The following is a 13996-nucleotide window of genomic DNA, read 5'->3' as shown; positions in this document are numbered from 1 at the left end:
AAAGCACCAACATTTGGTTATTAACCCAAAATCTTTGACTGAGATCATCTAATCCAACATACTGATGAGATCATAGATATCTTTGCGAATGATGTTTTCGATCCAGCCCACGTACGCGGAAGAACGTGTGAACACGCTGGGCTTTTTGTCCATGATACAGCCAATAGGGCCAAAGCTGGTGATACCGTGCACCTCCCAGGGGGACGAGGGGCTGTCCTGACAAACCAGGGGTCCACCTGAGTCGCCCTATCACAGCATTAAGCACAAACCTTTAGAATTGTACAATATGATACAGAAGCAAATGCATCTCAAAATAGTTATATACCTGGCACACAGACTTGAGCTCATCAGGTAAAGTGTAACCACAGCAGATCATGGAGGGCTTCACCTGAAACCACCAGTAGTCCATGCGCTTACATGTGTCATAAGGTACAACAGGCAGTGCTACCTGATTCAACGCCTCAGCTACTTTAGGAGCCGTGGAGCTACCTGTTGACCAAAGAGAGATATCATCATGTATTGGTGTTTGTTTTAAAGTGATGTTTTGGGGGGGGGGGGGTTGGCCTTTATTTAGACAGTGTTGGTGGAGATAGGGCTCAGAGACGGGAATCTAACTCGGGTCGCAATGACCACACTGGTGCTATATGTCGATGCACTAACCACAGGACTATCTGCGCCGACATTGGTGTTTGTTTTAAATACTTTGTCTTAAAGGAACAGTTCACACCAAAATGACAAAAACATTACTACCCTTTACAGTCGACTTTCATCTGTAAGACACAAAATAGAAGGAAAACTCAAGAAATATGTTTAAGGAACATGCCCAGATTTTGGGAATTCAGTTTATTCACAGTATTCCCCAGAGTAAGATAAGTCCATACATACCTTTCTCATCTCTGTGCGTGCTGTAACACTGTCTGACGCAGCCCCCGCTAGCTTAGCTTAGCACAAAGACTGGAAGTGAATGGCTTCAGCTAGTTATTTTGTCACTTATTGGGAGCAGTATGCTAGCTGAAGCCATTCACTTTCAGTCTTTGTGCTAAGCTAAGCTAGCGGGGGCTGCGTCAGACAGAGTTACAGCAGGCACAGAAATTTACCTGTGGAAAACTCGGGATTATAGATGATACACAATTTGCCCAGTGATTTTCCAAAACAATGGAAAGCAAATCTGTTGTACATTGTAATGAATGATTTTGCACATAGGTGGAGTTTGGGGGGCAGGGTGGGCTGCCCCCCAGACAAAAGCCAAATATGATTTTGTATGAGCAATTAATGAAATACAAATATGAGAATTCATGTTTTGTTTGTCTAATCTTAATATTTTATTAGATAGACTGCGTAACTTAAAGGGACCTTTTTTTTGAAAATATGCTCATTTTCCAGCTCCCCTAGATTTTTACCGTTTTGGAATCCATTCAGCTGATCTCCGGGTCTGGCAGTACCATTTTTAGCATAGCTTAGCATAATCCATTGAATCTGATTAGATCATTAGCATCGGGGTCAAAAATAACCAAAGAGTTTCAATATTTTTTCCATGTAAAACTTGATATGATATTACGCAATGCCGAAAAATAGTCCTCTGCTATTGAAAGTAACCAAGTGGACTATTTCCGGGCGCTGAGTAATATCACTGCGCCTGTTACAGCTACGATACGGCACGGCAGCAAATTCCTTGATTATTACGCCAGAATGAGAGTATAGTTCCTAGCCATCGGCCTATAAAATTGCTATTTTAAATTTTCCGTTGGGCTTAGTACACGATGTAACTACAGAAGAGTCAAGTTTTAAATAGGAACAATATCAGAACTCTTTGTTTTTTTTTAGCGTGATGCTAATGGTCTAATCAGATTCAATAGATTATGCTAAGTTATGCTAAAAGTGGTACTACCAGACCCGGAGATCAGCTGAATGGACTCCAAAATGGTAGAAATCAAATATTTAACTCAAGAGAAAGTGGAAAATTTGTGTTTTTTTTAAGTGGAGTGTCCCTTTAAAGCTAAATATTTTTAAGTAATTTAAACCATATTTTAAAGTCATGAAGCCGTACTGTCTCGCTAATCTTAAAGTATTGCAGTACCCTTGTTTGCTGGCAGGTGGCCCCACAAGCACAAACGCTTGAAAGTCTACCTATGATTTTGTTTTCGTTGTTTCGGTGCTGTATTCCAAACATTTAAATGTGTGATGCTTTGAGCACCTGATAATAAACAAAATATTTGTATTCAATACAGATTTTACTAGGATTTTCGATTAACTTTTGTAATGGGCAACCTGTCTGAGCACTTATAGTTGTATAAATGGATACATAAATTAGCTCATAAAGTGTTTTTGCTACATATTGTGTAGTTTTGTTCGGTTTACGCTACTTCCATGATATTTTCCAACTTGAAGTTGTTACATGTCTTAATAATGAATGGCTGACTTAGAGAAACGAGTTTCCCAGGTGCACATAAAGGCAGCAACAGTCCATAATAATAATAACACAAACTTCATTTTTTGGTGCACTGTTCCTTTAAATTGGTTGTGTTGCATCTAGCTGCATTATAAAAATGATCCAGCAGAGGGCAGAATCACTCTTGAATATATACATTGGACAGGACACACAAGGAAAATGGGATTTCAGGGCTGCCTACTGTATGTACAAAATTGCTTGTACTTCAAGCAAGACTGGACCTATATCATCTGCAAAACAATGCTATATATGTATACATCTATATATATACATATATATAAGCAAAACCACTACTTATCACTTTATTACTATCATGTGAATTAATAACCTGTTTCATCGCCCCAGCCGGTGGCGTAGCATGTTTTGCCTCCAGGCAGGACCTCCTCCACAGAAGGCAAACAGGCAAAATTAACAAAGTCAGTGGCTGTAGCCTCCCCATCCAGTCTCACCAGAGCGACGTCGAACTCCACCGTGGGCACATTTGGGTACCGGAAGCCCTCGTGGCGATAGATGCCGAGCACGTTAAAACACTGCTCATTCGGCTCGGAGAAGGTCAGGTTGTGTTTCCCCAAACACATCTTCCAGCGGTGCAATTCATCCGCATATCTGATTAAAATTGAGACACAGAGATGCAAAGACAAGTAAGAATTTAAAAAACTAAACTAAACTAAAATTAGCAATGGTAACTTGCTTTTCGAGTTATATCTGTGTACAGGTTCACAAGGTACATATTTAAAACCTGAAAATACCAGTGCCGGCTGGTGACTGTTCTTTCGAGGTGCGCTATTTCAAAATAAGTTTTCGGAGTGTCAATTTTGTTGCTTGTGTTTTCAAAATATTTGTTTGTTGCGTCATGTGAACCATCACGTGTTTTGTCAAAATAAGTTCCTGCTGCACACTCGTCAAAAGCGTTTGTGATGAGAGAGACGCTCACGTTCACAAAATACACGCAAGACACTCCCTTAACAGTAAACTCTTGATTACGCATGACATTATGCGAGTATCTGGCAAACGCAAGCGTCTCTTTTATCATAAACCCTTTGGACGCATCTGCAGCAGGCACTTTTTTTGGCATGACACGTGATGCACATAGGATCACTCAACACGCAGAACACATTTTGAAATTACGAACCACACATATGACGGACTACATACATCATGTTGTGACGAACTTCGCATCGTGTGCGCTCGAAAAAAGAAGTTAAAAGTGTAAAGTTGGTTTTACCTGATGAAGCAATGAGCCGCTGTCATAACCCAGTTCTTATGGATGAGAGTTCCTCCGCATGTATGAAAGAATGTAGGTGAAGGCTGAGATTCAGGCCAAACCTTCAAAAAAAATGCATGATTATAAATAGATTCTTCCAGAAGGAAATGTGGACGGGGCTTGCCGGTAAAAAATATACAACAATGATTTGCTTTTGTGCGTGATTGCTAGTATGTTGCATTGCAGCCAATACATTTTGTGTGTGTGTGTGCTATCTCATGGCAAATTTGTATGTATTTTACGAGGTACGACCACATTCATGCATTTGTTTTACGATTTGACCCTGTGACGTTTGGGTTAGGGGCGAGGCTAGGGGTGGGCTTTCGTTATTGTTTTTTTATGATAATCGTACGTTTTTTACAATTCATCTAGTACAAATGAATACAAATTAGCCAACTTAAAATGCGTACAAATTCCTGTGAGATCAGTCTAGGGCTGTTTAGGGAGTTTTTAGGGCATTAATAAGTTGTTCCTAAATTGCTAGGGTGTTCCTAGGTTGGAAGCTATTAAAGGAATAGTCCATTTTCTTAAAAGAAAAATCCAGATAATTTACTCACCACCATGTCATCCAAAATGTTGATGTCTTTCTTTGTTCAGTCGAGAAGAAATTATGTTTTTTGAGGAAAACATTGCAGGATTTTTCTCATTTTAATGGACTTTAATAGAGCCCAACATTTAACACTTAACTCAACACTTAACAGTTTCTCTCAACAGAGCCCCAAAGGACTACAAACAATCCCAAACGAGGCACAAGGGTCTTGTCTGGCAAAACGATTGTCATTTTTGACAAGAAAAACAACAAATATACACTTTTAAACCACAACTTTTCGTTTAGGTCCGGTCCAGCGTGACCTAACGTAAATGCGTAGTGACGTAGGGAGGTCACGTGTTACATATATAAAACGCACATTTGCGGACCATTGTAAACAATAAACTGACACAAAGACATTAATTAGTTTCAGTTTTCATACAACAACGTAGAAACGGTCCTCTTTCGACCCACTTGTAAACACTGGGGTGGAATTTCGCGTTCGTCCTCTGTGACCTCTTGAAGTGATGACGTATTGCTTCGGTCACGCTAGCGCATGACGACCGGATCTAAACGAGAAGTTGTGCTTTAAAAGTGTCTATTTGTTATTTTTATTGTCAAAAATGACAATCTTTTTGCTGGATGGGACCCTTGTGCCTCGTTTGGGATTGTTTATGGTCCTTTGAAGCTCCGTTGAAAAAAACTGTTAAGTGTTGAGTTAAGTATTAATTGTTGGTGTCTGTTAAAGTACATTAAGATGAGAGGGGTCCTGCAATGTTTTCCTCAAAAAACATAATTTCTTCTCAAATGAAGAAAGAAAGACATCAACATTTTGGATGACATGGTGGTGAGTAAATTATCTGGATTTTTCTTTAAAGAAAATTGAATATTCCTTTAAGTGGTAATGGTAAAGCAATAGTATTTTGCAATAGTAATATTAACCACCACTAACAAGCGTAATGATAGCAACATGCTAAACTAATAACTGTACTATTAAAAAATGGGACCCTGGCTGTAAAAACCCAGCTAAAGTCATTTTTGTGATTTACTGTTTTCCATTTAAATTCATCCTATATAATGTAAAGAACATTCTGTAAAATATATAACCTTGATATCTTTAATATTGAGTGAAATATCACTGTTCATGGCATTTCGTCCATTTGGATAAACATATCTAAAGATAAAAAGACAAACATTAACTTTGTGATAAGACGTAATACATGTTGAACCTTTTGCTGAGATTAGATTAGGTTTAGTACTGTACCTGCATAGACACTTGCCAGGGCCAGGAATGAGCTTTGGCAGGCTCTCCATTTACTATTCGAGTGTTGATGGCAGGAGGGATCGCAGGCTTCCCGCACCTCTCGGGCCAATCTGTGAGAGAGGAAATGATCCTGCTTAATTCATACATCGTGGCTCTTTAAAGTAAACTAATTAAGATTTCATTAAGTTTAGTGAGACATTTTTGTATTCAGCTTCAACATTTCAATTTCTTTGAAAAAAACATATGTCTCACACCTATAGTGATGTCGTCCCATGGGCTGGGTGGCACTGGAGGATCTGTGGGGGTCGGCAGCGTCGTATCAATGGTCCAATGTGCTCGGAAACCTTTGGCCTCCGTGAAAAAGTCGGTATAGAAACGTATCACCAATTCGTTTGATGTGCTTTCAATGACGCCAGGCATTTTGGTGCCACAGAAGGGACCTGTAAGAAATGAAATCATAATTTCATAGCACTGCATATTAGAAATGTACACGTATAGATATTTCCAAAAACGTCTTACTGATTAGGTTTGTCAGCTTTTTAAAGCTTTTTATTAATTGCTCAAACAAACAATCAAGGCATATGATAACAACAATGAATATAGAAGTACAGATCAGCTTTTGATTAGTAAACCAATAATTGAAAATGATAAAAATACAAAAAAATAAGAGCATATAATAACATAGAGATTGAAAATGTTGGTTTGTTAAAAAGCATCATAAACATGTTGCCTCGCAAAGCATTGATTGACCTTGTCATCCTCCTTACCGTATTTTTTCGCTCCTGGCTGCGTCCCGTCGTAGACGACCACGTTGTCATAGCATCTGCCTAATAAGATGCCCCCCGCTTCCACGTCAAAATCGGTGAACGTCAATTTAATGGTCTTTCCTTTGGGACTGCGTATAATCCACAGGCACATGCTGTTAGCCGGGTAGTTCAGGGGCCAGTTTTGAGACCTGATGATTCCTGTCTCCTCCTGAGAGAAACCTCCACATCCCTGGATATCTGCATAATAACGTCAGAAGTAAACAAATGGCCATCAAATCTGCCAGTAACGGTTGTTCAAATCTGAAAGCGGAATTGAATTTGAGACCCAGCATTTGGATTCTCTTGTTAATGTGACGTCACACTGATAAAGCTCCGCCCACAGTCCTGCATTACCATAGTTTCCACCCTCAGTGAGTTGTACATTGTCCGTCATATCTCAATAGTGTGGTGGTAGTGTTGTCTCAGACTGTATTGACAGGAATAAGGTCTATTTTACCTGAAAGCGCTTACTGTCTATTGGTACGGGAGGAACAGTAGCTCATTTGCATTTAAAGGTACAGACACGTTTTTGTTTTCACCCAAATAGGGGCATTTTGAACATACTATAATAAATGATCTATGTGGTATTCACACCTGAGACTTAGGCTACGTTTACATGGAAACGATCTAAAGAGAAAACACAAAAGTGGTGTTGCATTATCACTTTTGTATTCCGCGTTTATAAGAGCGTTTGGGGGGGAAATCTGTGTGCATATGGTGACACAAACGTGTGCGATATTTGATGTAGTATGCACTCCAGGCGGCTAGGTGGCAATGTGAACCACTGACTTTTCTCCCAGGTCTCGTCCAAAGCCGTCTGGTTTGCCCATAGATATGTACACTAGAGCCGTTTCTCAATGTCAAGGAAGGATCCTCGGAAGCTAGAATTTCGAGGATGCTACGTCATCGACGTCCGTCGAAGGACTGTTCCAATGTCGTGGATCCTTGAAATTTCAGCCAAGGACTGAGTCCTTCGTTCGAGAAATATCCCATATACAGGAAAGGATGCAAATTTGTATCCTTCGCGCTCTTCACGCGCTGAAATCACCCACAGTCCTATGCGCGCAGCACCGAAAGCACACCTTTCAATCACGCAATGACGTAATGACGTGCACTTGCTAGCCTGTTCCATTTAACGTGTTCTCCGAATGCTTAAAAGGAGCCTCGCCTAGCCTCTGAAGGAAGTGACTTGTAAGGACTAGTCCTGCCAAGGAAGTATCCTTGACATTGAGAAACGGCTTAGATGTCGTCTTGGCTACGGCAGTTCATTGGACCGAATGCGTCAGCTAGAGCCGCCATCTTGAAACAGGGGAACCCCGCATCAGCGTCATTGTAGGCAATGGTGTAACAGAAATAAAATCACCATAAATTCTCATGAACACGATTTTCTTGGTTTTCTTTTGGTTCGTTTCAACAGTCAGACATGTTTTTAGCATTTAGTCCAGGAAAAATTAAAAGTTTTGATTTTATGAAAATGTACTTTTTCTAACTGTAATGCGTAGTGCTAGTAGCCCTAACATCTATACGCAGCACAAAAGTCCGGCATTGTCCATGAATTCGAAGTACAGGCGGAGATAGCAGCTTAACCTAGATCCTATGACAAGACCCCTGTTCTAAGATGGCGGCGGTTTTGGCGCATGCTCAGAGCCCCAAGGCGACATCTAGTGTATATATATATATGTGGTTTGCCTAGGACGAATTGGCGCATCAACAATTTGATGTACTTAATGCACATTTTCTGATCAGTAATCCTAGCTGTGTATATTTCGTACAACTGCTTGAAAGACTGCTATGGCAACTTGAAGGTCCGACGTATGGAAATAATCTGACATGTTTGTCGCATGCCTGTGACGTAAACGCATACGGGATGAGAGCCACTGTGAGCAGACTTTTGCGTTTTTACCTTTTAGACAGTAACGCAACGGTAGATCGTTTTTAAGATTTCCACTCTGGAGGGTGGTTTCACTTTTTTCCGTTTTTAAGCCCCAAAAACGCCTTCGCCGTGTAAACGAAAGGCACATCCGATAAAATATTTTTACGTTTCCACCCTCGAGTGTTCTCGTGTAAACAGGGCCTTATATTTGTAAAAATGCGCATAATAGGTCCCCTTTAAAATGTTTGTAAAAAATATACACTCAATATGTTTTGAAGTCGATAATCTGGAAGTTTATTGAGCAATGCTATTGTTTACTCATCAGCTTGACTTAATAATGGAGGAGATAACAGAACCAAGATCTCACAGACTCACAAGTTTGCAAGTACAGAACATTGATGGCCGTTGTGCAGAGCTCAAAGCTGTATCATCAGGGCTCATTTGAGATGCGTGTGTGTGTAGGTAAGAGTAGATAAATGTCTTTATAAGTTACAAAGTGTTTTACCTGCAAGGTCCTCTGGATACACAGCCTCCCATTTGGCAGAAAAGCCACGGTCGGCCAGTCGAGCATCTGATTGAAAACTGAGCGACATTTTGTTACTAATGCTGACTAGAACAGGGGGAAGAACGAAGCCGCAGTGTGTGCCTGAGAGAGAGAGAGAGAGAGAGAGAGAGAGAGAGAGAGAGAGAGAGAGAGAGAGAGAGAGAGAGAGAGAGAGAGAGAGGTCACTTTCTGCATTGCTAAGCATCTATTGGCTTAAGCATCTATTGGCTTAAAGAGGTCATAGCACGGAAAACTTTTTTTAATTGCGCTAGTTTACAAACTAGTTTTATAAAACAAAATACTTTTACTTCAAATCTTTTAAAAGCCAACCTTTGTTTCTAAACTATGTCATGATTTAAGGTCTGTTCACAGATATAGAGAGGAACGATATTATTGAGATCACTATTTTATATCTGATGAATGATAAAACATTGACCAAAATCCTTCTAGTCCTACAAATGAATTGATAATTACAGGCATGTATCATGGCATGTAATGGTCATGTGACAGAAGTTAATGCCTTGTATGCTAATCAGTCTTCCTGCAACATATTAAAAATGTATTGAAGCAATATTTTAAATTCTGTGCACGTGAACGACAAACCTGGTTTGTACGTTACGCATTTTTTTACTTGAACTATTTGTGCTATTTCTCTCTTCACGGTAACACAGGCTTTCAGTAGAACTGACACTCACACACAACGTCATCCTGACAGCCAGGAGAATAGATGTGATGTGGAGAAAACACACACACATGCGCGCGCACACACACACACACACACACACACACACACATACACGCGCTTGCAACTGACACGTAAGGACAAAATGTCAAAACCAATGAGCTGTGTACTCCATGACTGCTGGAGGATGAGAAAACTACACTTCATTTATCTGTTTACAAAAACCTGTGAATTTGATCTCTATTAAATTTGAATAGTTTAAGAAAGAGTTTGTTCATCATGTTGTCCCAGACTGATTGATTGATTCTTTCTTTCTTTCGTTCTTTCTTTTGTTCGTTTGTTCTTTTAATGATTCACTGATTGATGAGTTGATTTTTTGTTTCTTTCTTACTTACTTTCTTGCTTTCCTATTGCTTGCTTTAGTTCTTTCTTTCGTTCAATAATTGATCAATTGATTATTTCTTTCTTTTGTTTGTTCTTTCTTTCGTTCTTTCAATAATTCACTGGTTGATCGTTTGATTCTTTCTTTCATTTTTTCTTTTGGTCGTTTGTTCTTTTGTTTGTTCTTTTAATGATTCATTGATTGATCAATTGATTCTTTCTATCTTCCTTTCTTTCTGTCTTTCTTTAATTTGTTTGTTTGTTCTTTCTTTCTTTCTTTCTTATTTCTTTCTTTCTTTCTTTCAATGATAGATTGATTCTTTTGTTCATTCATTCTGTCTATTGTTAATTCGTTCTTTCAATCATTCAATGATCAATTGATTCTTTCTTTTGTTCATTATTTCTTTCTTTTGTTTGTTCTTTCTTTCGTTCTTTCAATAATTCACTGATTGATCGTTTGATTCTTTCTTTCATTTTTTATTTTGGTTGTTTGTTCTTTTGTTTGTTCTATTAATGATTCATTGATTGATCAATTGATTCTTTCTTTCTTTCTTTCTTTCTTATTTCTTTCTTTCTTTCAATGATTGATTGATTCTTTCGTTCATTCGTTCTTTCTTTTGTTCGTTCGTTCTTTCTTTCAATAATTCACTGATTGATCGTTTGATTCTTTCTTTCATTTTTTCTTTTGGTCGTTTGTTCTTTTGTTTGTTCTATTAATGATTCATTGATTGATCAATTGATTCTTTCTTTCTTTCTTTCTTTCTTTCTTTCTTTTTTCTTTCTTTCTTTCTTATTTCTTTCTTTCTTTCAAAGATTGATTGATTCTTTCATTCATTCGTTCTTTCTTTTGTTCGTTCGTTCTTTCTTTCAATGATTCACTGATGGATCAATTGATTCTTTCTTTCTTTCTTTCTTTCTTTAAATGATTCACTGATTCTTTCTTTCTTTCTTTTTACTTTCTTTCTATGATTCACTGATTCATTCTTTCTTTCTTTTAATGATTCACTGATTGATTTGTTTAACTGATTGATTCTTTCTTTCTTTCTTTCTTTCTTTCTTTAAATTATTTTTTATTCTTTCCTTTTTTACTTTTTATGATTCACTAATTCTTTTTTTGAATGATTGATTGATTCTTTCATTTTTTCTTTCTTTAAATTATTTTTGATTCTTTCTTTTTTACTTTCTATGATTCACTGATTTTAATGATTGATTGATTGATTCTGTCAACGATTCAGTGATTGATTGATCAATTGATTCTTTCTTTCTTTTTTTAATGATTCACTGATTCTTTCTTTCTTTCTACTTTATTTCTATGATTCACTGATTCATTCTTTCTTTCTTTTAATGATTCACTGATTGACTTGTTTGATTGATTTATTCTTTCTTTCTGTCTGTCTTTCTTTCTTTCTTTCTTTAAATGATTTTTGATTCTTTCTTTTTTACTCTTAATGATTCACTGATTCTTTTTTTCTTTCTACTTTATTTCTATGATTCACTGATTCATTCTTTTTTTCTTTAAATGATTTTTGATTCTTTTTTTTCTCTTTATGATTCACTGATTCTTTCTTTTAATGATTGACTGTTTGATTCTTTCTGTCTTTCTTTCAACGATTCAGTGATTGATTGATCAATTGATTCTTTCTTTCTTTCTTTCTTTCTTTCTTTCTTTCTTACACTCTTTCTTTCCTTCTTTCAACGATTGATTGTTTTTTCTTTCTTCATTCATTCTGTTTGTCCTATCTTACATTTCCGAGCCAACATCCAGAATTCTTCATCTTTTCCTTCAGACTCTCTCTAATTCCTCACTCCGTCAGCTTGCGCGAAGACGAATCAACACTATCTGGCGTGCAGTCCTTGAAAAGCTCCTGCAGATAAGCGTATCGGCTGCTCACAGCTCTAATGTTCTGTAATAAGCAGCTGTAATTTATAGCACGCTTGCCTGCTGGCTCATGCCTCTCTTAGACTGATGATAATCAGTTTTTACAGCTCCTTTGTGAGAGGGATAACACAGTTACGCCAGCTACTCTTGCACCAGAAGTGCCATTTAGCCTTAGTTATAGGCCCCCCAAATAAAGTCAAGGGTCGTCTCTGATAAGTCAAGTTCTGGCACGTCACACTGACTTACCACATATGAGCATATGTGACCCTGATCCAGGTTAAAGTCTCAATCTATTTGATTTAACTCATTAATTTCAATCTTTGACATGACCTTACTCAGCCAATATTAAAGATATCAAGGTTATTTTTCACAGAATGGTCTTTACATCATGTAGGTTGATTTTATGTAGAAAACTGTAAATCACTAAAAATAATTTAATGTTGGTTTTCCCAAACTGAGTCTCATATAATGCAAACCTAACATAACTCAACTGGATAATAATCATGTATTGGATTATCGCATCTCACCCAGTGACTGCTGACTATCCGAGACTGTGAGTTTATCATCACCACACTGGCCTGCTTCACCCACAACAGCAAGATCAGTGATGTGCAGTTTCACAAGTAAGCCTTCATCTACTGTGATGTCCCACGAGCAGCGCAGGTTGGCAGGATAAGCCTGAGGATAGTTCATGGAGTTCATCTGACCTTTACGTCCAAACAACTTCCCAGGAGATCCGCAGCCAGAATCTGTACGGAAAGCGATAGAGCATTATTCCCTGAACACATTCATCAGAACCTGTTTCAGCTTTATCCTCTAGGGATCATGAAAAGGAAAAATCCTGGATATCTACACAAATGGTGGATGTGAACCAAATAGTCAATATTTTATTTAGTTGCTAGTTTTTTAGTTTCATAGCTTGTATTTTTGCAACAATTGAAACATAAAAACAATGAATAAAACAGATGGTTCATAATCAGCGGGGAGTAAAGGGGAAAATGTTGTTTCAAACGATTAATCGTGATTAATCGCAAAGTATAATTTTTTATATATTTTATATTATATATAAATAAAACAAATGTATCTTAAATGTATACATGTGTGCATTTATACATACATAAAAATTACACAGTACACAGACATAAATTATACAAACACAAACTTTTATTTTGTATGCGATTAATCACGATTAATCGTTTGACAGTCCTAGAAACCACAATATTTTCCCCTTTCTTCCCTGCTGATTATGAACCTGTGATCTCATTTTTCCTGTCGATGAATTTGAAGAAATTAAAAGCTTCATTGGATCGATTTTTGGACCGATTTCAGTCCTGTAATTTACTCTTTCATTTTCCCTTACAGAAAATGTTTTCATAATATGTACCCCGGCTTTGCACATAAAACGTTCATATTAGTACCTCAGAGGTACATATTTTTTCTAATAGTGTGGTCACATCAGCATCATACGCACCTGTTGAGGCAGTTGTGGGTAATGTGGTGCTAGTTGGCCGGGTAGTTGTGGTATTGGTGATAGTTGTAGAAACGGTTGTAACCGGCAGAGCACTTGTTACGGTGTATACAGCACTGAATCCTTTAGCACTCTGGCTCGAATCAGATTTGAAACGAACCACCATGCTACTGCCGCCAGAGACCACGGGAGCTGGGATCGTGTTTCCACAGAAACGACCTACAGTAATTGAGATGCATGTTTGTTGGAGGATCAAATTGACTGCACAGATGTTCACCAAACAAAAAAACCTTTCTGGACTCAGAAAATGTCAGTACTCACCCAGCTGGGCGCCACCATCTGAGGCGCCATCGTAGACGTCAACGAAATCGCCACAGGACTCTGGGACAAGGTCGAAGGCTGTGAATGTTAGACGGACGCGTTCTCCATCAGGCACCTGTATTTTCCACTGGGCAACCCACACAGATTTCAAACATTAGTTATTTACTATCAGATGGTCAGCAAAATACTTTAAATATTTTACACCTAAAGGGGGTTGCACAACGGATGTGCACATTAAATGGTGCGAGCTTAGTCAGACAACATGCAACTTCAAGATGCAAAATATGGGTTAGCAGCGTATGTAAATCGTTAACGATTTCGGATATATATGAATGTTACTTAATGTTAAATTATGTGAGTGGCGCTCTGTGGCGCAGCAGGGATTTCAGCAGCGTCCACAGTCACAGCTGACAGCCGCCATCAGACACCACCAGTGTGTGTACATTCCAGCGCTATCTCACGAGAATTCGTACATATTTTACGAGCTAATTTGTATTAATTCATACGACCAAATTCGTAAGTTTTGGTACGATTTG

The 13996-nt window shown here is 38.2% G+C and overlaps 2 protein-coding genes across 3 annotated transcripts in view; one reads left to right on the top strand and one right to left on the bottom strand.

The window, feature by feature from the left end:
• Positions 1-13996, top strand: part of otx2a (orthodenticle homeobox 2a) — an 81011-nt gene that overhangs the window by 4135 nt on the left and 62880 nt on the right. The window lies entirely within an intron of this gene.
• The window catches only part of LOC129444108 (ovochymase-2), a 32672-nt gene that overhangs the window by 8388 nt on the left and 10288 nt on the right, over positions 1-13996 (bottom strand). For both annotated transcript variants that reach the window (XM_073860912.1, XM_073860918.1), the window contains 11 exons: positions 13461-13587; positions 13143-13358; positions 12199-12420; positions 8691-8831; positions 6274-6510; positions 5761-5946; positions 5507-5616; positions 3675-3775; positions 2778-3055; positions 326-489; positions 63-246 (listed from right to left, as the gene is read on the bottom strand). In XM_073860912.1, coding sequence (XP_073717013.1) covers positions 63-246; positions 326-489; positions 2778-3055; positions 3675-3775; positions 5507-5616; positions 5761-5946; positions 6274-6510; positions 8691-8831; positions 12199-12420; positions 13143-13358; positions 13461-13587 — 1966 coding nt within the window. The remainder of the gene's footprint in view (positions 1-62; positions 247-325; positions 490-2777; positions 3056-3674; positions 3776-5506; positions 5617-5760; positions 5947-6273; positions 6511-8690; positions 8832-12198; positions 12421-13142; positions 13359-13460; positions 13588-13996) is intronic.

Source organism: Misgurnus anguillicaudatus, chromosome 3 (genome assembly GCF_027580225.2).
Source record: "Misgurnus anguillicaudatus chromosome 3, ASM2758022v2, whole genome shotgun sequence".
Taxonomy (NCBI): domain Eukaryota; kingdom Metazoa; phylum Chordata; class Actinopteri; order Cypriniformes; family Cobitidae; genus Misgurnus; species Misgurnus anguillicaudatus.
The sequence above is the reverse complement of the archived record's forward strand: the minus strand, read 5'-3'. Positions and strand labels throughout refer to the sequence as shown.